At 41.7% G+C, this 25,236-nt stretch overlaps 1 protein-coding gene across 1 annotated transcript in view; it reads left to right on the top strand.

The window, feature by feature from the left end:
* Nucleotides 1–25,236, top strand: part of NNT (nicotinamide nucleotide transhydrogenase) — a 441,005-nt gene that overhangs the window by 115,413 nt on the left and 300,356 nt on the right. The window contains exon 7 of the mRNA XM_053701258.1: nucleotides 6,137–6,324. Within this exon, the coding sequence (XP_053557233.1) occupies nucleotides 6,137–6,324 (188 nt within the window). The remainder of the gene's footprint in view (nucleotides 1–6,136; nucleotides 6,325–25,236) is intronic.

Consider the following 25,236-nt stretch of genomic DNA (forward strand, 5'->3'; position numbering starts at 1 on the left):
GGGCTAAATCGATTCATATTAACACATATTTAGCCTTGAGGAATCATTTTATCTGGGTATATTGATATTATAATATCGGCAGGCACTGTATTAGACACCTTATTTCTTAGGGGCTTTCCCAAAGCATAAGCAGAGCCTCATTTTCGCGCCGGTGTGGCGCACTTGTTTTTGAGAGGCATGGCATGCAGTCGCATGTGAGAGAAGCTCTGATACTTAGAAAAGACTTTGAAGGCGTCATTTGGTATCGTATTCCCCTTTGGGTTTGGTTGGGTCTCAGCAAAGCAGATACCAGGGACTGTAAAGGGGTTAAAGTGTTAAAACGGCTCCGGTTCCGTTATTTTAAGGGTTAAAGCTTCCAAATTTGGTGTGCAATACTTTTAAGGCTTTAAGACACTGTGGTGAAAATTTGGTGAATTTTGTACAATTCCTTCATGTTTTTTCGCAATTGCAGTAATAAAGTGTGTTCAGTTTAAAATTTAAAGTGACAGTAACGGTTTTATTTTAAAACGTTTTTTGTACTTTATTATCAAGTTTATGCCTGTTTAACATGTCTGAACTACCAGATAGACTGTGTTCTGAATGTGGGGAAGCCAGAATTCCTGTTCATTTAAATAAATGTGATTTATGTGATAATGACAATGATGCCCAAGATGATTCCTCAAGTGAGGGGAGTAAGCATGGTACTGCATCATTCCCTCCTTCGTCTACACGAGTCTTGCCCACTCAGGAGGCCCCTAGTACATCTAGCGCGCCAATACTCCTTACTATGCAACAATTAACGGCTGTAATGGATAATTCTGTCAAAAACATTTTAGCCAAAATGAACCCTTGTCAGCGTAAGCGTGGCTGCTCTGTTTTAGTTACTGAAGAGCATGACGACGCTGATATTAATATCTCTGAAGGGCCCCTAACCCAATCTGAGGGGGCCAGGGAGGTTTTGTCTGAGGGAGAAATTACTGATTCAGGGAACATTTCTCAACAGGCTGAACCTGATGTAATTGCATTTAAATTTAAGTTGGAACATCTCCGCATTCTGCTTAAGGAGGTATTATCCACTCTGGATGATTGTGAAAAGTTGGTCATCCCAGAGAAACTATGTAAAATGGACAAGTTCCTAGAGGTGCCGGGGCTCCCAGAAGCTTTTCCTATACCCAAGCGGGTGGCGGACATTGTTAATAAAGAATGGGAAAGGCCCGGTATTCCTTTCGTCCCTCCCCCCATATTTAAAAAATTGTTTCCTATGGTCGACCCCAGAAAGGACTTATGGCAGACAGTCCCCAAGGTCGAGGGAGCGGTTTCTACTTTAAACAAACGCACCACTATACCCATAGAGGATAGTTGTGCTTTCAAAGATCCTATGGATAAAAAATTAGAAGGTTTGCTTAAAAAGATGTTTGTTCAGCAGGGTTACCTTCTACAACCAATTTCATGCATTGTCCCTGTCACTACAGCCGCATGTTTCTGGTTTGATGAGCTGATAAAGGCGCTCGATAGTGATTCTCCTCCTTATGAGGAGATTATGGACAGAATCAATGCTCTCAAATTGGCTAATTCTTTCACCCTAGACGCCACTTTGCAATTGGCTAGGTTAGCGGCTAAGAATTCTGGGTTTGCTATTGTGGCGCGCAGAGCGCTTTGGTTGAAATCTTGGTCGGCTGATGCGTCTTCCAAGAACAAGCTACTAAACATTCCTTTCAAGGGGAAAACGCTGTTTGGCCCTGACTTGAAAGAGATTATCTCTGATATCACTGGGGGTAAGGGCCACGCCCTTCCTCAGGATCGGCCTTTCAAGGCGAAAAATAGACCTAATTTTCGTCCCTTTCGTAAAAACGGACCAGCCCAAAGTGCTACGTCCTCTAAGCAAGAGGGTAATACTTCTCAAGCCAAGCCAGCTTGGAGACCAATGCAAGGCTGGAACAAGGGAAAGCAGGCCAAGAAACCTGCCACTGCTACCAAGACAGCATGAAATATTGGCCCCCGATCCGGGACCGGATCTGGTGGGGGGCAGACTCTCTCTCTTCGCTCAGGCTTGGGCAAGAGATGTTCTGGATCCTTGGGCGCTAGAAATAGTCTCCCAGGGTTATCTTCTGGAATTCAAGGGACTTCCCCCAAGGGGGAGGTTCCACAGGTCTCAGTTGTCTTCAGACCACATAAAAAGACAGGCGTTCTTACATTGTGTAGAAGACCTGTTAAAAATGGGAGTGATTCATCCTGTTCCACTAAGAGAACAAGGGATGGGGTTCTACTCCAATCTGTTCATAGTTCCCAAAAAAGAGGGAACGTTCAGACCAATCTTAGATCTCAAGATCTTAAACAAGTTTCTCAAGGTTCCATCGTTCAAGATGGAAACCATTCGAACTATTCTTCCTTCCATCCAGGAAGGTCAATTCATGACCACGGTGGATTTAAAGGATGCGTATCTACATATTCCTATCCACAAGGAACATCATCGGTTCCTAAGGTTCGCATTCCTGGACAAACATTACCAGTTCGTGGCGCTTCCTTTCGGATTAGCCACTGCTCCAAGGATTTTCACAAAGGTACTAGGGTCCCTTCTAGCGGTGCTAAGACCAAGGGGCATTGCAGTAGTACCTTACCTGGACGACATTCTGATTCAAGCGTCGTCCCTTCCTCAAGCAAAGGCTCACACGGACATCGTCCTGGCCTTTCTCAGATCTCACGGCTGGAAAGTGAACGTGGAAAAGAGTTCTCTATCCCCGTCAACAAGGGTTCCCTTCTTGGGAACAATTATAGACTCCTTAGAAATGAGGATCTTTCTAACAGAGGCCAGAAAAACAAAACTTCTAGACTCTTGTCGGATACTTTATTCCGTTCCTCTTCCTTCCATAGCTCAGTGCATGGAAGTGATCGGGTTGATGGTAGCGGCAATGGACATAGTTCCTTTTGCGCGCATTCATCTAAGACCATTACAACTGTGCATGCTCAGTCAGTGGAATGGGGACTATACAGACTTGTCTCCGAAGATACAAGTAAATCAGAGGACCAGAGACTCACTCCGTTGGTGGCTGTCCCTGGACAATCTGTCACAAGGGATGACGTTCCGCAGACCAGAGTGGGTCATTGTCACGACCGACGCCAGTCTGATGGGCTGGGGCGCGGTCTGGGGATCCCTGAAAGCTCAGGGTCTTTGGTCTCGGGAAGAATCTCTTCTACCGATAAATATTCTGGAGCTGAGAGCGATATTCAATGCTCTCAAGGCTTGGCCTCAGCTAGCGAGGACCAAGTTCATACGGTTTCAATCAGACAACATGACGACTGTTGCGTACATCAACCATCAGGGGGGAACAAGGAGTTCCCTAGCGATGGAAGAAGTGACCAAAATCATTCTATGGGCGGAGTCTCACTCCTGCCACCTGTCTGCTATCCACATCCCAGGAGTGGAAAATTGGGAAGCGGATTTTCTGAGTCGTCAGACATTGCATCCGGGGGAGTGGGAACTCCATCCGGAAATCTTTGCCCAAGTCACCCAGCGGTGGGGCATTCCAGACATGGATCTAATGGCCTCTCGTCAGAACTGCAAAGTTCCTTGCTACGGGTCCAGATCCAGGGATCCCAAGGCGGCTCTAGTGGATGCACTAGTAGCACCTTGGACCTTCAAACTAGCTTATGTATTCCCGCCGTTTCCTCTCATCCCCAGGCTGGTAGCCAGGATCAATCAGGAGAGGGCGTCGGTGATCTTGATAGCTCCTGCGTGGCCACGCAGGACTTGGTATGCAGATCTGGTGAATATGTCATCGGCTCCACCTTGGAAGCTACCTTTGAGACGAGACCTTCTTGTTCAGGGTCCGTTCGAACATCCGAATCTGGTTTCACTCCAGCTGACTGCTTGGAGATTGAACGCTTGATTCTATCGAAGCGAGGATTCTCAGATTCTGTTATTGATACTCTTGTTCAGGCCAGAAAGCCTGTAACTAGAAAGATTTACCACAAGATTTGGAAAAAATATATCTGTTGGTGTGAATCTAAAGGATTCCCTTGGGACAAGGTTAAGATTCCTAAGATTTTATCCTTCCTTCAAGACGGATTAGAAAAAGGATTATCTGCAAGTTCCCTGAAGGGACAGATTTCTGCCTTGTCTGTGTTACTTCACAAAAAGCTGGCAGCTGTGCCAGATGTTCAAGCTTTTGTTCAGGCTCTGGTTAGAATTAAGCCTGTTTACAAACCTTTGACTCCTCCTTGGAGTCTCAATTTAGTTCTTTCAGTTCTTCAGGGGGTTCCGTTTGAACCCTTACATTCCGTTGATATTAAGTTATTATCTTGGAAAGTTTTGTTTTTAGTTGCAATTTCTTCTGCTAGAAGAGTTTCAGAATTATCTGCTCTGCAGTGTTCTCCTCCTTATCTGGTGTTCCATGCAGATAAGGTGGTTTTACGTACTAAACCTGGTTTTCTTCCAAAAGTTGTTTCTAACAAAAACATTAACCAGGAGATTATCGTACCTTCTCTGTGTCCGAAACCAGTTTCAAAGAAGGAACGTTTGTTGCACAATTTGGATGTTGTTCGCGCTCTAAAATTCTATTTAGATGCTACAAAGGATTTTAGACAAACATCTTCCTTGTTTGTTGTTTACTCCGGTAAAAGGAGAGGTCAAAAAGCAACTTCTGCCTCTCTCTCCTTTTGGATTAAAAGCATCATCAGATTGGCTTACGAGACTGCAGGACGGCAGCCTCCCGAAAGAATCACAGCTCATTCCACCAGGGCTGTGGCTTCCACATGGGCCTTCAAGAACGAGGCTTCTGTTGATCAGATATGTAGGGCAGCGACTTGGTCTTCACTGCACACTTTTACCAAATTTTACAAGTTTGATACTTTTGCTTCTTCTGAGGCTATTTTTGGGAGAAAGGTTTTGCAAGCCGTGGTGCCTTCCATTTAGGTGACCTGATTTGCTCCCTCCCTTCATCCGTGTCCTAAAGCTTTGGTATTGGTTCCCACAAGTAAGGATGACGCCGTGGACCGGACACACCTATGTTGGAGAAAACAGAATTTATGTTTACCTGATAAATTACTTTCTCCAACGGTGTGTCCGGTCCACGGCCCGCCCTGGTTTTTTTAATCAGGTCTGATATTTTGTTTTCTTTAACTACAGTCACCACGGTACCATATGGTTTCTCCTATGCAAATATTCCTCCTTAACGTCGGTCGAATGACTGGGGTAGGCGGAGCCTAGGAGGGATCATGTGACCAGCTTTGCTGGGCTCTTTGCCATTTCCTGTTGGGGAAGAGAATATCCCCACAAGTAAGGATGACGCCGTGGACCGGACACACCGTTGGAGAAAGTAATTTATCAGGTAAACATAAATTCTGTTTTTATATTTTTTTGCCATATTTCTACAGACCATTGTGGCTGAGTCCTTTATTCTTTATGGCAGAAGTGTGCATGTGCTGTAATGCTCAGTCGCATGCACCCATAGTTAAGAAATGAAAATAAATAGCAAAAACTTCAGTTGTGGTTAGCTGGATGCTGCAGAGGTTGTTTAAAGGACCAGTAAATACAGTAGATTTGCATAACCAACACATTCATGATAAATAGACAATGCAATAGCACTTAGTCTGGACTTCAAATGAGTAGTAGATTTTCTTTTTTTTTTTTTTTTTTTTTTCCGCTGGCAAATTTCAAAGGTATGTCTATTCTCACTCCTCTTGTATCATGTGACAGCCATCAGCCAATCACAAATGCATAAACGTATGTTCTGTGAATTCTTGCACATGCTCAGTAGGAGCTGGTCACTGAAAAAGTGTAAATATAAAAATACTGTACATTTTGTTAATGGAAATAAATTGTAAAGTTGATTTAAAATTGCAGGCTCTATCTGAATCATGAAAGTTTTGAATTGAGTGTCCCTTTAAGTTTAGGTGCATAATCGGCAAAAAGCCTGTTGAGTGTGTTTTTATCTTATTGCCTTAGTCACAGCAAATTAGGGTAAAAATGAATTTGTTCTAGTCAGGTAATCACTGTTTAGCAGTCTGCAGGCTATGGAAAAAACACTATCCAGAAGTAAATGTCAGAAAGAGCAGATAAAATACATTTCATTGTAAACGTTTTAAAAATTAAGTATATTGAAATATTGTGTGAAACCAAAAACATCTTTTAAACCTTCCATTTTTGTTTGTTCCTTAGAGCTGCTGCTTTGGAACAATTTAAGTCCCTTGGGGCTGAGCCACTGGAGGTTCATCTCAAGGAATCTGGAGAAGGCCAAGGAGGCTATGCAAAGGAAATGTCTAAGGAGTTTATTGATGCTGAAATGAAGCTGTTTGCCAAACAGTGTCAAGATGTTGACATAATCATCACAACAGCCCTCATTCCTGGTAAACTTTATAAATGTTTTTGATATGCCTTTTTGTTTTGTTTTGTTTTTTTATTGTCTCCCCCCCCCCATATGAATTTAGACCTAGAGAAAAAAAAACTTAATCCCATCACCTTTTTTTTTTTTTTCCCCAGACACCATAGAATAACCCTTGTAAAATTCCACACTCATTTTCATGCTTAAAATGCTCTCAGGAGCTCAGCTGTCTGATGTTTATAGTTGTATGCTTGGGTTTATTTTACATTTACATATGCAAAAATACATAAAAAAAAAATGCAACACATACTTTAGAGGGAAAAAATGATCAGGAAGAGTAGGTAGCCTATGAGCCTGTAGCTGTTGGACTTTCAGAATCCTGTAGGGGATGGGCTCTGTGATGCATGCCTGTTCTTTGTGGACACTGGGCCCTCAGGGCTTGTGACAACTTCAGTGCGATTGACTTACTGGTGCATTTTTTTGTGTTTTTCTTAGAATTTGTTTTATGCAAATGTGTGGAACTGTCTGAAGTGTGCGCCTTCTAGTCACAACTGCTTGCTTTCTAAAACTGCCTGTGCTTCAGATACTTAAGCCATTTCTAAGTTCCCTTTTTGTTGATAACGGAAATGAAAATTATTCTTGAATATGTCTTGAGAGAGAGGTTTGGGCAACACCCCTGGTAAAGAGAGTCACATGATATATATCTTTGTCCCCTTATCTGGTCAACATACTTGTAATAGGCTCAGGAGAGCTGGAGTCTTGTCAATCATACTTGGTTTTTTAAGATGCTTCTGACTGTTGGTTGGCATATCAGTCATTTCAAAAGCTTGCTAGAATCATAAAATCAGGTTCATTTTTTGAGAATTATTCCAGCAACAAGTTTGGCATTCATATTTGTTGTAGAGCAGAACATTACAAAGTTGGTGCAAGCTTGCATGGATTTCAACCACGTGCAGAGGGTTCTTAGTCTGAGAAGATCCTAGTTCTTTTGACAGACTTGCATTTTAGCCAATCAGTGCTGACTCACGGGAGTGAACATACTGTTCTCTATTAGCACACATTAACGAGCCCTATCTAGCTGTGAAAAACTTTCAAAATGCACTGATATAAGAGGCGACTTTCAAGGGCTTAGAAATTGGCATATGAGCCTACCTAGGTTTAGCTTTCAACAAAGAATACCAAGAGAACAAACACATTTTGATGGTAAAAGTAATTTGGGAAGTTGTTTAAAATTGCATGCCCTATCTGAATCATGAAAGCTTAATGTTCACTAGACTGTTCCTTTTGGTATGGTTTTTACAGGCTATCTTTCCCAGATGGGCTTTGTCTCACAACTTATCTACAATTCCATAGACCTATTAGATTTTTCTGGTTTGCTTTTTTAGAGAATTCATTTTTCTCATTGTAAGGGTCTCCCCCAGTCAATGGTTGTCAAGGTGCAGGGGCTCCAGTTTTCTGCAGTCAAATTGCATATTTCCATGGATGCCAGTCTTCAGTTGGGGAGGAGTTTTGGATCCGTTCCCCAAGAGTCATCCTTTCTCGTAAATGTTTAGAAACTGAGACAATGCATGATGCTGTGTTAGTGTCCTGTTCATATTCAGTTGGTCATTTTGTCTGTTGCAAATGTCACTCATCAGCTGTGTTCACAGAAACCCATCAGTTTTTAAAATCTATATTTCAGGCTGTTTGAACTTCCGTAGAAGGTTAATCACAATTATTGGTCTTTTCACAAGGATGCTTTTCTGTCCAGAAATAGATGACAACAAGGGAAAAGATTGCAAAGTACACCTCAAATTTAGTACTTTGTGAACTGTTTTGCTTCTGCAAATGATTAAATAAATACGACAGAGGGTCTAAGAGCCTTTGATTTTCTTTTCTTACTACTTGTAGGACTATTGTTGGTTTCTTTAGTTTCCCAAATGTCCTTTCTCTGGGTTTATTTCCTCGTCCAGACCTGAAAATAGTTTCCACTGAATACTACTTTACCGAATCCTTGAATATCAATGGTAAAGGTTTCTCAGATAAAGGTTATGTTTCTGAAGTCAAAGTTAATTTTTAATAACTAAGGCATATTGCAAGGTTTGGACCAATTTTAATGGTAACTGGTGTGAGGACAGGAATTACCTTTTTGGAATTTATTATCGGTTTCTTAGATTTTTGAAAAAAATGCATATTTATCCATATGTGTGTATGTTTATATGTATGTGTATATATGTATGTCTGTGTAATCTTGATGCTCTAACAATTTTTTTTCCAGGACTTGAGTTACATTTTTAAAGATGCTATTGCATGGGTGTTCTGCGCAGTCAGATTAAAAAAAAACAAAACAATAACTACAAAGTACTAAATTTGAGGTGTTTCTTTCATGTAAGTGGCAAGAGTCCATAAGCTAGTGACGTATGGGATATACATTCCTACCTGGAGGGGACAAAGTTTCCCAAACCTCCAAAATGCCTATAAATACACCTCCCACCTCGCTCATACTTAAGTTTTACAAACTTTTGCCTTCGTTGGAGGATGGTGAAGCAAGTCGTGCTTGATTTCTTCTGTGAAAGGCGCTTCTAAGCATTTTGATGCCCAGTTCTTCTCAAAGTACAGTGTTTGTTTGAGGGATGTGAAGGGAGTATTTGCCTAATGATGCCTTGTTTTCACCTATGGGAAATCTATTTTAAAGCTCCCTGTAAATTCAGTCGTGGGGATTCATCTGCCACCTCACTTTACAGATCAACATTATACTCTTCTACCATTACCTCTGCTGATATGTTTCAGTACTGGTTTGGCTGTCTGCTATATGTGGATGGGTGTCTTCAGGTGTATGTATATGTATATATATATATATATATATATATATATATATATATATATATATATATATATATATATATATATATATATATATATATATATATATATATATATATATATATATATATATATATATATATATATATATATATAATCTCTTTTCTCTTACAAGTTGTATCCAGTCCACGGATTCATCCTTACTTGTGGGATATTCTCATTCCCTACAGGAAGTGGCAAAGAGAGCACACAGCAAAGCTGTCCATATAGCTCCGCCCCCCCGTCATTCTCTTTGCCGCTCTAACAAGTAGCATCTCCACGTGAGGGTAAAGTGAATGTGGTGTTAGATTTGTAGTTTTTTATATCTTCAATCAAAAGTTTGTTTAAATAGTGCCGGTTTGTACTATTTACTCTCTATCAGAAAGTGATGAAGAATTCTGCTGAGAGGAAAATGATTTTAGCATGTTGTAACTAAAATCCACTGCTGTTCCCACGCAGGACTGAGGTGTACCAAGAAAACTTCAGTTGGGGGGAACAGTTTGCAGGCTTAACTGCTACAAGGTATGTTCAGTCATCTTTTTCTAGTCAAGACTTAGTAATGCTAGAAGACTGACAAGAATCTCCATGTGGGGAAGGTAAGCCATATTCTGAGACTCAGTATAGAAGGAAGGCTTATTTAACAGGGCTATATGACTGGTGGACACTGTTAAAGGGCAGTCGATTATTTTTTAGTAAAATATAATCACTATACATGTTTTTATCACTTTTGGAGTGTTATTTGGCGTTTTCTTCCACATGGCAGAATTTTAGACACCTATTTAGGGTTTTGAAGGCCCCACAACTCTGGAGTGGAGAGGGAGGGGGCCTAAATTTCGCGCCTCAGTTGCGCACTTCATATTGCAGACAGCTTCATGCAGCTTCACGTGGAGGGTCCTAAAACTGGACTTCATAGAGGCTTATTTTTCATCAAACTAATCCCCAGGGGCAAGGTAGGGCCATAGCAGATTGCTGTGGCATGGTGCTGTAGTTTGCTAACCGGTTGTCAGCTTTAGGTTGCTCCGGTTCGGGCATTAAGGGGTTAATTGACTTGATATTTGCTGTGCAATCATTACCAAGCATTAAGATCGTGTGGTGAAATTTTCAGAAAGATTGGATTATTTTTGAACATTTAGTAAAAAAGTGTGCGCTTTTATTATTTAAAGGCACAGTACCGTTTTTTCTTAAATTGTATTTTTCAGTCTTTGAGTGCTGTCTAAGTCTGTTTAACATGTCTGAACCTACAGATAGATGTTGCTCTATGTGTTTAGTAGCCATGGTGGAACCCCCTTTACATTTGTGTTTTAAGTGTGCTAATGTATCTATGCATTTTAAAGAGTTAACAGAAGGTAATGAGGATAGTCCACCTTCTTCTCCCCATGTGTCGACACCAGTCACGCCCGCGCAAGCGATGCCTAGTACCTCTAGCGCATTGGCCCCTATTACATTACAACAATTAGCAGCAGTCATGGATAATTCCATGCATTTTTATCCAAACTGCCAGTTTTTCCTAAAAAGTGTGATAGCTCGGTTTTAAGAACAGAGTATGAGCTATCAGAAGCTTTGGAAGGTTTATCTGTTGTACCCTCACAACACTCTGAAATGACGGTGAGGGATGTGCTGTCCGAGGGAGAAATTTCTGATACAGGAAATATTTCTCAGCGGGCAGAATCAGATTCCTTAGCGTTTAAATTTAAGCTGGAACACCTCCGCGTACTGCTTAAGGAGGTATTAGCTACGCTGGATGATTGCGACCCCCATGGTGGTCCCAGAGAAATTGTGTAAAATGGACAAATTCCTAGAAGTCCCTGTATACACTGATGCGTTTCCGATCCCCCGAAGAGGGTGGCGGATATTGTGGATAGGGAGTGGGAGAGACCAGGTGTACCCTTTGTCGTCCCCCCCCCCCCCCCCCCTATCTTTAAGAAAATGTTCCCTATAACTGATCCCAGGCGGGACGCATGGCAGATGATCCCTAAGGTAGAGGGGGCAATTTCAACACTTGCCAAGCGCACAACCATACAAATTGAAGACAGTTGTGCTTTCAAAAATCCTATGGATAAAAAATTGTAAGGTTTACTAAAGGAAATATTTGTTCAACAAGGTTTCCTTCTCCAACCTATTGCCTGCATTATTCCTGTGACTACTGCAGCGTCTTTCTGGTTTGAGGCGCTGGAGGAGTCGCTCCAGACAGAGACCTCCATATGACGAAATTATGGATAGAATTAAAGCTCTAAAGCTGGCTAATTCTTTTATAACAGATGCTGCTTTGCAATTAGCTAAGTTAGCGGCGAAAAATTCTGGTTTTGCCATCATGGCGCGCAGAGCGCTCTGGCTGAAATCATGGTCGGCCGATGTGTCGTCTAAAACTAAGTTACTGAATATCCCTTTCAAGGGAAAGACCCTTTTCGGGCCAGAGTTGAAAGAGATTATTTCGGATATCACTGGGGGAAAGGGCCATGCCCTCCCGCAAGACAGGCCTTTTAAGGCTAAAAACAAGGCTAATTTTCGTTCCTTTCGCAACTTCAGGAGCGGTCCTGCTTCAACCTCTGCAACCGCAAAGCAGGAGGGTAACACTTCACAGCCCAAGGCAACCTGGAAGCCTTTGCAGGGCTGGAACAAGGGTAAACAGGCCAAGAAGCCTGCAGCTGCTGCTAAGACAGCATGAAGGGGTAGCCCCCGATCCGGGACCGGATCTGGAAGGGAGCAGACACTCTCTCTCTTTGCTCAGGCTTGGGCAAGAGATGTTCCCGATCCCTGGGCATTAGAGATGATTGCTCAGGGATATCTTCTAGAATTCAAGGACCTTCCTCCAAGGGGAGGGTTCCACATTTCTCGTCTGTCTACAGACCAGACAAAGAAAGAGGCGTTCTTACGCTGTGTAGAAGATCTAATCAAGATGGGAGTGATATGTCCAGTTCCAATTACAGAACAAGGACTGGGTTTTTACTCAAACCTGTTTGTGGTTCCCAAAAAGGAAGGAACTTTCAGACCAATCCTGGATCTAAAAATTCTAAACAAATTCCTCAGAGTTCCATCCTTCAAGATGGAGACCATTCGGACAATCTTACCGATGATCCAGGAAGGTCAATATATGACTACCGTGGATCTAAAGGATGCGTACCTTCATATTCCTATCCACAAAGATCACCATCAGTTCCTAAGGTTCGCTTTTCTGGACAAGCATTACCAGTTCGTGGCCCTTCCCTTCGGTTTGGCCACCGCTCCAAGAATTTTCACAAAAGTGCTAGGGTTCCTTCTAGCGGTACTAAGACTGCGGGGCATTGCAGTAGCACCCTATCTGGACGACATCTTGATTCAGGCGTCGTCTTTTCCCAGAGCCAAGGCTCATACGAATATTCTGGCCTTTCTAAGGTCTCACGGGTGGAAGGTGAACACCGAAAAAAGTTCTCTGTCCCCACTCACAAGGGTTCCCTTCCTGGGAACATTAATAGGCTCGGTAGAAATGAAAATATTTCTGACGGAGGTCAGAAAGTTAAAGCTTCTAAGCACTTGCCGAGCTCTTCATTCCATTCGTCGGCCATCTGTAGCTCAGTGCATGGAGGTAATCGGATTAATGGTAGCAGCAATGGACGTAGTCCCATTTGCTCGAATTCATCTCAGACCACTGCAATTGTGCATGCTCAAACAGTGGAATGGGGATTATGCAGATTTGTCTCCTCAAATCCAACTGGACCAGAAAACCAGAGATTCTCTTCTCTGGTGGTTGTCTCAGGATCACCTGTCTCAGGGAATGTGCTTCCGCAGACCGGAGTGGATCATCGTAACGTCCAACGCCAGTCTGTTAGGCTGGGGCGCGGTCTGGGGCTCCCTGAAAGCTCAGGGCCTATGGTCTCGAAGAGTCTCTTCTCCCGATAAACATTTTGGAGCTGAGAGCGATATTCAATACGCTCCAGGCTTGGCCTCAGCTTGCGGCGGCCAAGTTCATCAGATTTCAGTCGGACAACATCACGACTGTAGCATACATTAATCATCAGGGAGGAACAAAGAGTTCCTTACCGATGAAGGAAGTAACCAAGATAATCAGGTGGGCGGAGGATCACTCTTGCCACCTATCTGCGATTCACATCCCAGGAGTAGACAACTGGGAAGCGGATTTCCTAAGTTGTCAGACTTTTCACCCGGGGGAGTGGGAACTTCACCCGGAGGTATTTGCTCAGCTGACTCAGCTTTGGTGCATTCCAGAGTTGGATCTGATGGCGTCCCGTCAGAACACTAAACTTCCTCTTTACGGATCCAGGTCCAGGGACCCCAAGGCTGCTTTGATAGATGCTCTAGTATCACCTTGGTCCTTCAATCTGGCCTATGTCTTTCCACTGTTTCCCCTTCTCCCTCGTCTGATAGCCAGAATCAAACAGGAGAAGGCCTCGGTAATTCTGATAGCGCCTGCGTGGCCACGCAGGACTTGGTATGCAGACCTAGTGGACATGTCATCTGTGCCACCATGGACACTGCCAATGATGCAGGATCTTCTAATACAGGGTCCATTCTTGCATCCAAATCTGCAGCTGACTGCTTGGAGATTGAACGCTTAATTCTATCTAAGCGTGGGTTCTCTGAATCAGTCATAGATACTCTGATCCAAACTAGAAAACCTGTCACCAGGAAAATTTACTATAAGATATGGCGGAAATATCTTTGTTGGTGTGAATCCAAGGGTTACTCGTGGAGTAAGATTAGGATTCCAAGGATATTGTCTTTTCTCCAAGAAGGATTGGAGAAAGGGTTATCAGCTAGTTCCTTAAAGGGACAGATATCTGCTCTGTCTATCTTGTTACACAAGCGTCTGGCAGAAGTACCAGACGTTCAAGCGTTTGCACAGGCTTTAGTCAGAATCAAGCCGGTCTATAAACCTGTGGCTCCTCCATGGAGTCTAAATTTAGTTCTTTCAGTTCTTCAAGGGGTTCCGTTTGAACCTTAACATTCCATAGATATTAAGTTATTATCTTGGAAAGTTTTGTTTTTGGTAGCTATATCTTCTGCTCAAAGAGTTTCAGAATTATCTGCTTTGCAGTGTAATTCACCCTATCTGGTGTTCCATGCAGATAAGGTAGTTTTGCGTACCATACCTGGTTTTCTTCCTAAAGTGGTTTCTAATAAGAATATTAACCAGGAAATCATTGTTCCTTTTCTGTGTCCTAATCCATCCTCAAGAAAGGAACGACTATTATACAATCTTGATGTGGTTCGTGCTTTAAAATTCTATTTACAAGCAACTAAAGATTTCAGACAAACATCATCCTTGTTTGTTGTCTATTCTGGTAAGAGGAGAGGTCAGAAAGCAACTGCTACCTCTCTTTCCTTCTGGCTGAAAAGCATCATCCGATTGGCTTATGAGACTGCTGGACAGCAGCCTCCTGATCGAATTACAGCTCATTCCACCAGAGCTGTGGCTTCCACATGGGCTTTCAAGAATGAGGCTTCTGTTGAACAGATTTGTAAGGCAGCGACTTGGTCTTCACTGCATACTTTTGCCAAATTTTACAAATTCGATACTTTTGCTTCTTCGGAGGCTTTTTTTGGGAGAAAGTTTTTGCAAGCAGTGGTGCCTTCCGTTTAGGTTACCTGTCTTGTTCCCTCCCTTCATCCGTGTCCTAAAGCTTTGGTATTGGTATCCCACAAGTAAGGATGAATCCGTGGACTGGATACACCTTGTAAGAGAAAACGGAATTTATGCTTACCTGATAAATTACTTTCTCTTACGTGTATCCAGTCCACGGCCCGACCTGGCAATTAAGTCAGGTTAAAATTTCTTGTTTAAACTACAGTCACCACTGCACCCTATGGTTTCTCCTTTTTCTCCTAACCGTCGGTCGAATGACTGGGGGGCGGAGCCTGAGGGGAGCTATATGGACAGCTTTGCTGTGTTCTCTCTTTGCCACTTCCTGTAGGGAATGAGAATATCCCACAAGTAAGGATGAATCCGTGGACTGGATACACCGTAAGAGAAAGTAATTTATCAGGTAAGCATAAATTATGTTTTTTTAAGACACACTCAGCTATGTTTGGCACTTTAAATTTTTAAAGTTTTATATATATTTGCCATGAGTCAGGTCTATGTTTATTTCCCTTTGCAGTCAAACAGTTTCAGCATGGAAAAATTAAGTTTGGGAGAAATGTAGTAAATTTTTTCTTACCTGAGGTTCCAGCTAGTTGTAAATTCGGTCTTGTTTTTTTCAAATGTTCGCAGGCAAATTAAGCTTGCGATGGCGATCTACCATAGCTAAGTGTATATGTTGTAAATTGGCTGATCTTCCTTCTTCAGCTCAAGTATGTGGCACTTGTTATGAGAAATTGTTTCATGCTGATAATGTTTCTATAAGTACAAATACATAAACTGTTTAACCTTCACAGTCAAATGTACATGATATTCCTGTAGATATAAAATATTATATTGCTGCAGCCATAGAGAAGGCTATTCTGTCTTCAAATAAATGTAAAATGTCTCTCCTTCTCATAATTCTGATGAAGTTTGTATTGATCAACAACATACTGAAATATTTTCTGCTGATGAGGATTTCTCTGGCTCAGAGGATCCTACTTCAGACTCTGAAATTTATAAATCATCCTTTCTTTTTAAGATGGAATATATCCGTTCATTGTTAAAGGAAGTATTGTTTACTTTGGGTATTGAGGAATCTAGTCCTCTTGATAACAAGAATAGCAAACATTTGAATTCTGTTTTTAAGACTTCTGAGGTTACTACTCAAGGTTTTCCTATTTCAGTTGCTATCTCTAATATGATTACTAAGGAATGTTCTAAGCCTAGTACTTCTTTTTTTTTTTTTTTTTTAAATCAAAGTTTTTTATTGAGGTTATTAGCAATACAGCATTCATTACATGACAACATATATATTAACTCTGCAGACATATGAAACCATGGATGACCTCTGCAACACACAATGTACAAAGAATATCATGCCATTTCTAGAGATAGTTAAGTCTACATAAAAAATAAAAATAAAAACAAAAGAGAGAATATATACATAATAATGAAACCTCTTTTTCTTTAGCTATGTTCCTCATCTGCTTGAAGTAATGCTCTTGAACCTGACAAGGCTAATGATATAGGAAAGAGGAATGATAGTAATGACAATAGCTGTGAATAAAAAATATATTGAACATTCTTGTAGCATTTAGAATCAAAAAATATTATGACATATAGCCACTAATGGGCATGTATTCTAGATCTAAATAAATGTAAGGATGCGGATTAACACCGCAGAAAATAATTCACTGCGTTGGGTGAATGGCTACGTTAACCCCGAAGGGGAGAGGGGGGAGGGCGGCAGCTGAAAAATAGGCAGTGCAGATCTGTTGTCAAATTATCTCCAAAATGACTCTATGGATACTTATATGCATCTTGTTGCTGTACATGCGCTACATCTATGTACTAGCGGAGCCCTTCTGTGCTTATTGCATCGTTTACTCTATACTAACTCATTAAAATAACAGCTCTATAGTGGTGATACTGTATATGATCTGACCATCTACATTCTACTGCTGCCTTCTCAGTAAGCTCCCTTATTGAGGGCCTGTGATATTATAGTATATAGAGGGAAATAGAGTTGACATCTACATGCTGAGAGACATACAGTGCGTTAGTATTCAATACATGGCAATAACTCAACAGTCAATAAAGGTAGACTAACAGAAGTGCTATATTATTCCCACTGATACCTATATTAACTCTTATGTACACTGACTTTGGGTGAGTGGCTAATATTACCCCCTAGGAACTTGCGTTAACCCGGGGGGGGGGGGTAGATTGAATATAGACAGTACAGATCTGTTATCTACTTTTGCTCCAGAATGAATCTATGTATACTTATATAATATGATACATAAGCCTTAGATGCAGGAAGAGATAATATAAAGAACATTAAACTGATTAAGCTGATGTTATAATATACACTAAGATAGGGGTAAAATAGATGTAACTCTCAAACCCTTAAATCGTAACCTTGGCAATTTAGATTGTGGGAGACAAAATAGGACGACAAATAAAATTTGAGTCTACAGGAACCCAACTGGGGTCGCTACTCCCACTGACATGAACTTCAATATATAAGGGCCTTACGCTGAAGAGAGCAGCATATGGGGGGGGGCAGACCCAATTGAGAGAAATTAAGACCTTTACCCAACTTCACAAGTAACTACATCAAGGGACAGGAAAGCTGGTCTGTGACAATGCCTATGGGGTGTTATATGTTAAGACTATTGAACCCTTCCAACTCTCGCCGGCTGAGAGAAGGTAAAAGCCCCATATGGACTAGTATGACATGTAAAAAGTAATATTTAACAGACAAACTTGACAATAAAAAAAAACAAAGTTACTGTATGCACCCTTTAGTGCACTGAAGATAAATAAGCTGAGTTATAAATGGATCTAGTACCCCCACACTGCCCCAGCACCACAAGAATTCAGTGGATACAGAGAGTTACCTAAGCACTTTAGATAAAACAAAATTAGGCTAGTCTAAGGATATACATTAAACTATCTTTACCCCATCATTCCCAGCTCATGGTACACTGATGTTAGGATATAATAATGATGCATTTGGAAGTGGTAGCGGGAAAGCTTAAGTAAATATAGAATTATCACATAGCAGAACTTGCATAATGAACTGCTGATTGAGATATACAGATCAACCCTCTAAGGGTGCAAAGACAAACTAACAAAACATGCAAATAATGAGAGGTAACATGAATAGGCAGTCAACAGCAGAGTAACCTAACAAAACGTTCCACTGATCCTGACTCAGTCATTAAACAACATTGAGGAATAACTATTGGTCATTAGCCTATTGAACCAAGTGCTGACCAAGTAACGAAAAGTAGCAGGCTTCTTCATTTTACCCAACTCCAGAGCGGCAGCTGAAAAAAGTGTCTGCATAAGACCGCAATCCTCCGGGGCCAAGATCGCCTACACTCCAGGTAATAGGAATACAGTCAGCATAAGAAGATGTAAGCAGGCTGCGTGGACTGTACAACTGATCCGCTAAATATGTGTCACCAAATTTTTGAGCGGTCCCGGTATACTCTGGCGACTCTGTTTGGCTGACTGGGTGAGAGGTCTCAGCGGGTGCCTCTCCCTCCTCTGTATGAATTTCCCTGGATTCGGGAGCCCTCCGTTGAGCGCTCTGAGTGTAGGAGGTACCTGCCACCACGGGACAATGCCGGGGCTCCAGTGCACCGCCCCGGGCTAAAGAGGCCCCAGAGTTGAGATCATGTGTGGATACCGAAGGGGTAGGGACCAATAATGGGTTGTCCCTGCAATGTAGCACATCTAAGCAGGCAGTATGGTGTAGGTCTAAACGTGAAGACATATCTTCCAATAAAGAGTAGATGAGTTCCATCTTTGTAGTGGTTCTTACTGTAGGCTAGCACCCCAAGTAGGCCTCCGACTTCCCAATAGCTTGTGACGTCACTGGCAGCAATGGAGATTTTCTTTTCGCGCCGTTTGTTCCTGCGTCTTATAGATAGGTTATGGCTTCCGAATTATGCCACTTCCATCTCCCTATGTTACTCCTTCTGCATTCAGATGTTTAATAACCTGTAAGATCCGTGAGGGAGACGGAGATCAGAGTCCAGCTGCACCATTTACTGATCTAACATTTGGGTCTGCTCACTCCTCCAGAATCAATCTAGCGTTAGAAAGGCAGTAGGGAAACCATAAAAAAAAGAGATATCTAGGTCATCTTAGGTCTGCTAGTAGTCCAGTCAGATTTTTATAGCTTGTCTGCTTGCTTAACAGCTATTTTGAGGCCCCTATAAGGAATGACATGCGGGAGCTCTATAGAGTTGCGTCCATTCTCTTTCACAGCTGGCTCCGCCCCCCGCCTAGTACTTCTTTTAATCCTTCTTCTAGGTTTAAAATATTGTATCCTTTACCTGTGTCCAATTTAGAGTTTTGGGAGAAAGTCCCTAAGGTTGATGGCGCTATTTCTCTTGTAAGGTGTATCCAGTCCACGGATCATCCATTACTTGTCAGATATTCTCCTTCCCAACAGGAAGCTGCAAGAGGATCACCCACAGCAGAGCTGTCTATATAGCTCCTCCCCTAACTGCCACCTCCAGTCATTCTCTTGCAGCTCTCGACAAGGGAAGTAGCTAGAGATATGTGGTGATTTAGTGTAGTTTATCTTCAATCAAAAGTTTGTTATTTTTAAATGTTACCGGCGTTGTACTGTTTTTACCTCAGGCAGAAATTAGAAGAAGAGTTTTGCCTGAGGTTTTTGATGATCTTAGCAGGTTGTAACTAAGGTCCACTGCTGTTCTCACACATAACTGAAGAGTATGGAAAAACTTCAGCTGGGGGAACGGCTGGCAGAATTAACTGCCCTGAGGTATGTTCAGTATATATTTTTTTTTTTTCTAGAGAGATAAGGAGTCTAGAAAATGCTGACATTGCCTGATATATTTAAGGTAAGCCTGATTGCAGTGATTTAATAAATGACTGGCATCATGCTTGCAGTAAAGGGTAATATTCATGTTACTTGCTCTTATGGCTTAGTATATTAAATTTTTACTAAGGGTGATAAATATTTATTTGGGGGCCTAGTTTTCCACATGGCTGTTATTTTACTCTTAGGAGTAGTTTTTAAGGCCCTCTGACTTTGAGTGCGTGGTGGGAGGGGCCTATTTTCGCGCTCTAATTGCCCAGTTATTTTTACATTCTGAGACATCCAGCTTCCCTGAAGGAGTCCCCTGACATATTGGACCTCTGTAAACGGTTTTTGTGACTACAAAAGTCGTTTTATGGGAAGGTAGGAGCCACAGTAGAGCTGTGGCAGTTTGCTTGTGACTGTTATAACGGTTTTACCGTTTTTTTTTTTTTTTGCTTGTTTTTTTTGCTTTGTTTTTGAGCCTGAGGGGTTAATCATCCATTTGCAAGTGGGTGCAATGCTATTTTAGTTTAGTATATACACTGTAAAAATTTCATAGAGTTAACTGCATTTTTCACTGTTTTGCAGTTATTGTGTTTATTTCTTTCCCTTAAAGGCACAGTACCGTTTTTTTATATTCTGCTTTTTCACATTTATTAAAGTGTTTTCAAAGCTTGCTGGTCTCATTACTAGTCTGTTAAACATGTCTGACATAGAGGAAACTCCTTGTTCATTATGTTTAGACGCCATTGTGGAACCCCCTCTTAGAATGTGTACCAAATGCACTGATCTTACTATAAGTTATAAAGACCATATTCTGGCTTTAAAAGATTTATCACCAGAGGAAATTGACAAGGGGGAAGTTATGCCGACTAACTCTCCCCACGTGTCGGAAACTATAACTCCCGCTCAAGGGACGCCAAGTACGTCTAGCGCGCCCATAGCGTTTACCTTACAAGACATGGCGGCAGTTATGGATCATACCCTTACAGCAGTACTGTCCAAACTGCCAGGGTTACAAGGAAAGCGAGACAGCTCTGGGGCTAAGAAAAATACAGAGCTCTCTGACGCTTTAGTAGCTATGTCTGATATACCCTCACAATGTGCAGAAGCTGAGGCAGGAGAGCTTCTATCTGTGGGTGATTTTTCTGACTCGGGGAAGACACTTCAACCTGATTCTGATATGTCTACATTTAAATTTAAGCTTGAACACCTCCGCGTGTTGCTCAGGGAGGTTTTAGCAACTCTGGATGACTGTGACGCCATTATAGTCCCAGAGAAATTGTGTAGATTGGATAAATACTATGCAGTGCCTGTTTACACTGATGTATTTCCAATACCTAAAAGGTTTTCAGAAATTATTACTAAGGAATGGGATAGACCAGGTGTACCGTTCTCTCACCCTCCTGTTTTTAAAAAGATGTTTCCCATAGATGCCGCTACACAGGACTTGTGGCAAACTGTCCCTAAGGTGGAGGGAGCAGTCTCTACCCTAGCTAAGCGTACAACTATCCCCGTAGAGGACAGTTGTGCTTTTCTAGATCCAATGGATAAAAAATTAGAGGGTTACCTAAAGAAAATGTTTATTCAACAAGGTTTTATTCTCCAGCCCCTTGCATGCATTGCCCCTGTCACTGCTGCTGCGGTCTTCTGGTTTGAGTCTCTAGAAGAGGCTCTACAGGTAGAAACCCCATTGGATGATATCCTTGACAAGCTTAAAGCTCTTAAGCTAGCCAATTCATTTGTTTCTGACGCTGTTGTTCATTTAACCAAGCTAACGGCTAAGAACTCAGGTTTTGCTATTCAGGCGCGTAGGGCGTTATGGCTTAAATCCTGGTCAGCTGACGTTACTTCAAAGTCTAAGCTTCTCAACATTCCCTTCAAGGGGCAGACCCTATTCGGCCTGGACTGAAGAAGATCATTTCTGATATTACTGGAGGAAAAGGTCACGGCCTTCCTCAGGATAGGTCCAACAAATTAAGGACCAAACAGACTAATTTTCGTGCCTTTCGAAACTTCAAGAGTGGCGCAGCTTCAACTTCCTCTAATACAAAACAGAGACATTTTGCCCAGTCCAAGCCGGTCTGGAGACCTAACCAGGCTTGGAACAAAAGAAAGTAGGCCAAAAAACCTGCTGCTGCCTCTAAGACAGCATAAAAGATCAGCCCCCGATCCGGTAACTGATCTAGTTAGGGGTCAGACTTTCTCTCTTCGCCCAGGCTTGGGCAAGAGATGTCCAGGATTCCTGGGCGTTGGAAATTGTGTCCCAGGGATATCTTCTGGACTTCAAGGCTTCTTCCCCAAAAGGAAGATTTCATCTCTCACAATTATCTGCAAACCAGATAAAGAGAGAGGCATTCTTACATTGTGTTCAAGACCTACTAGTTATGGTAGTGATCCACCCAGTTCCAAAGGATGAACAGGGGCAGGGCTTCTATTCAAATCTGTTAATAGTTCCCAAGAAAGAGGGAACTTTCAGACCAATCTTGGATCTCAAGATCCTAAACAAATTTCTCAGAGTCCCATCCTTCAAGATGGAGACTATTCGAACCATCCTACCTATGATCCAGGAGGGTCAATATATGACTACCGTGGACTTAAAGGATGCTTATCTTCACATTCCGATACACAGGGATCATCATCGGTTTCTCAGGTTCGCCTTCCTATACAGGCATTACAAGTTTGTGGCTCTTCCCTTTGGGTTAGCTACGGCACCAAGAATCTTTACGAAGGTTCTGGGGTCACTCTTGGCGTTCCTAAGGCCGTGGGGTATAGCAGTAGCTCTTACCTTGACGACATTCTGATACAGGCTTCAAATTTTCAAATCGCCAGGTCCCATACACAATCCTGACGTGGTTCATGCTTTAAAGTTTTATTTACAAGCTACTAAAGATTTTCGTCAAACATCTGCATTGTTTGTTGTCTACTCTGGACAGAGGAGAGGCCAAAAGGCTTCGGCAACTTCTTTTTCTTTTTGGCTAAGAAGTATAATCCGCTTAGCGTATGAGACTGCTGGCCAGCAGCCTCCTGAAAGAATTACGGCTCATTCTACTAGAGCGGTAGCTTCCACATGGGCTTTTAAGAATGAGGCTTCTGTTGAACAGATTTGTAAGGCGGCGACTTGGTCTTCGCTTCATACCTTTTCTAAATTCTATAAATTTGATACTTTTGCTTCTTTGGAGACTATTTTTGGGAGAAAGGTCTTACAGGCAGTGGTGCCTTCCGTTTAAGCGCCTGCCTTGTCCGTCCCTTCATCCGTGTCCTATAGCTTTGGTATTGGTATCCCACAAGTAGTGGATGATCCGTGGACTGGATACACCTTACAAGAGAAAACAAAATTTATGCTTACCTGATAAATTTATTTCTCTTGTGGTGTATCCAGTCCATGGCCCGCCCTGTCATTTTAAGGCAGGTGGTTTTTTGACTTATTTTTAAACTACAGTCACCACTGCACCCTATAGTTTCTCCTTTTTCTTGCTGGTCTTCGGTCGAATGACTGGAGGTGGCAGTTAGGGGAGGAGCTATATAGACAGCTCTGCTGTGGGTGATCCTCTTGCAGCTTCCTGTTGGGAAGGAGAATATCCCACAAGTAATGGATGATCCGTGGACTGGATACACCACAAGAGAAATAAATTTATCAGGTAAGCATACATTTTGTTTTCTACTCTTGCTAAACGTACTACTATTCCTATGGAAGATAGTACTTCTTTTAAGGATCCCTTAGATAGGAGGATTGAATCTTATCTTAGGAAGGCATATTTACATACTGGCTATATTATTACACTTGCTATTTCTGTAGCTGATGTTGCTGCTGCTTCAACATTTTGGTTGGACAGTTTAGCACAGCAGTTATCAGATCCTGATTTGTCTAACATTGTTCTTTTACTTCAACATGCTAAACATTTCATTTGTGATGCTATATTTGATATTAAGATTGATAGAATAGCTAAAGACATAGATTTAATATCTAGAAGAGCTTTATGGCTTAAATCATGGAATGCTGATATGGTATCTCTTTTCAAGGTAATAATTTATTTGGTTCTCAATTGGATTCTATTATCTCCACTATCACTGGGGGTAATGGAGTTTTTCTGCCTCAAGATTATAAATCTAAGGGTAAATTTAAAGCTCCCAATCGTTTTTGTTCCTTTCGTCAGTCTAAGGAACAAAAAAACATTCCTTCCCCTAAGGCCTCTTTTTCCAATTGGAGACCATCCACAAATTGGAATAAATCCAAGCCTTATGAGAAACCAAATACAGCTCCTAAGACTGCATGAAGGTGCGGCCCTCAAACCAGTTCAACTGGTGGGGGACAGATAGAAATTGTTTCAAGACATTTGGGCAGCTTCTGTCCAAAATTCAGGATATTGTTTCTCAGGGGCATCAAATAGGCTTCAGAAAAAGACCTCCCATGGGAAGATTCTTCCTTTCCCATGTTCCAACAAACCTTGTGAAGTCTCTGGCTTTTCTGAAGTGTGTTTCAGATCTAGAGCTTTCAGGGGTGATTGTTCCGGTTCCTCTACTGGAACAGGGCTTGGGTTTTTATTAAAATCTGTTTGTTGTCCCAAAGAAGGAAGATTCATTTAGACTAATTCTGGATCTAAAAACTTTAAATCGTTTTGTAAGAGTCCCAACTTTCAATATGGTGACTTTAAGGACTATTCTGCCTTTTGTTCAGCAAGGCCATTTCATGTCCACAATAGACTTAGAGGACACTTATCCTAAAATTCCGTTTCATCCAGACCACTATCTGTTTCTGAGATTCTCTTTTCTAGACAAGCATTACCAATTTGTCGCTCTTCTTTTTGGTTTAGAGACAGCTCTGAAAATCTTTTCAAAAGTTTTTGGTGCCCTTCTATCTGTAATCAGAGAGCATGCTATTGCGGTGTTTCCTTATTTGGACGATATCTTGGTACTAGCTCAATAGTTTATTTAGCAGAATCTCACATGAAACAACTTGTGTCGTTTCTTCAAAGACATGGTTGGAGGATCAATTTACAAAAGAGTTTCTTGATTCCTCAGACAAAGGTAACCTTTTTAGGTTTCCAGATAGATTTAGTGTCCATGATTCTTTCTTTGGCAGAAAAGAGAAGAATGAAGTTAGTGTTAGCTTGTCTAAATCTTCAGTCTCTATCATTCCCTTCAGTGGTTATGTGCATAGAAGTTTTAGGTCTCATGCTTGCCACATCGGACGCGATCCCCTTTGCTCGTTTTCATATGAGATCTCTTCAGCTTTGCATGTTGCACCAATGGTGCAGGGATTATATTCAGATTTCACAGTTGATATACTTAAGTCCCAACATTCAACAATCTCTGTCTTGGTGGTTAAACCATCACCTTATTGTTCAAGGGGCCTCCTTTGTTTGTCCTTCCTGGACTGTGATCACAACAGATGCAATTCTTACAGGTTGGGGAGCTGTCTGGGGATCTCCGACAGCCCAAGAGGTTTGGGAACCTCAGGAGGCGAGGTTACCAATCAATATTTTATAACTCTGTGCTATTTTTTGAGCTCTTCAGGCTTGACCTCTATTGAAGAGAGAACTTTATATTCAATTCCAGACAAACAATATCACTACAGTTGCATATGTCAATCATCTAGGGGGGACTCTTAGTCCTTCAGCAATGAACAAAGTATCTCTGATACTTTCTTGGGCGGAATCAAACTCTTGTCAAATTTCTGCATTTCATAT

This window comes from Bombina bombina, chromosome 2, assembly GCF_027579735.1.
Source record: "Bombina bombina isolate aBomBom1 chromosome 2, aBomBom1.pri, whole genome shotgun sequence".
In the NCBI taxonomy this organism is placed as follows: Eukaryota; Metazoa; Chordata; class Amphibia; order Anura; family Bombinatoridae; genus Bombina; species Bombina bombina.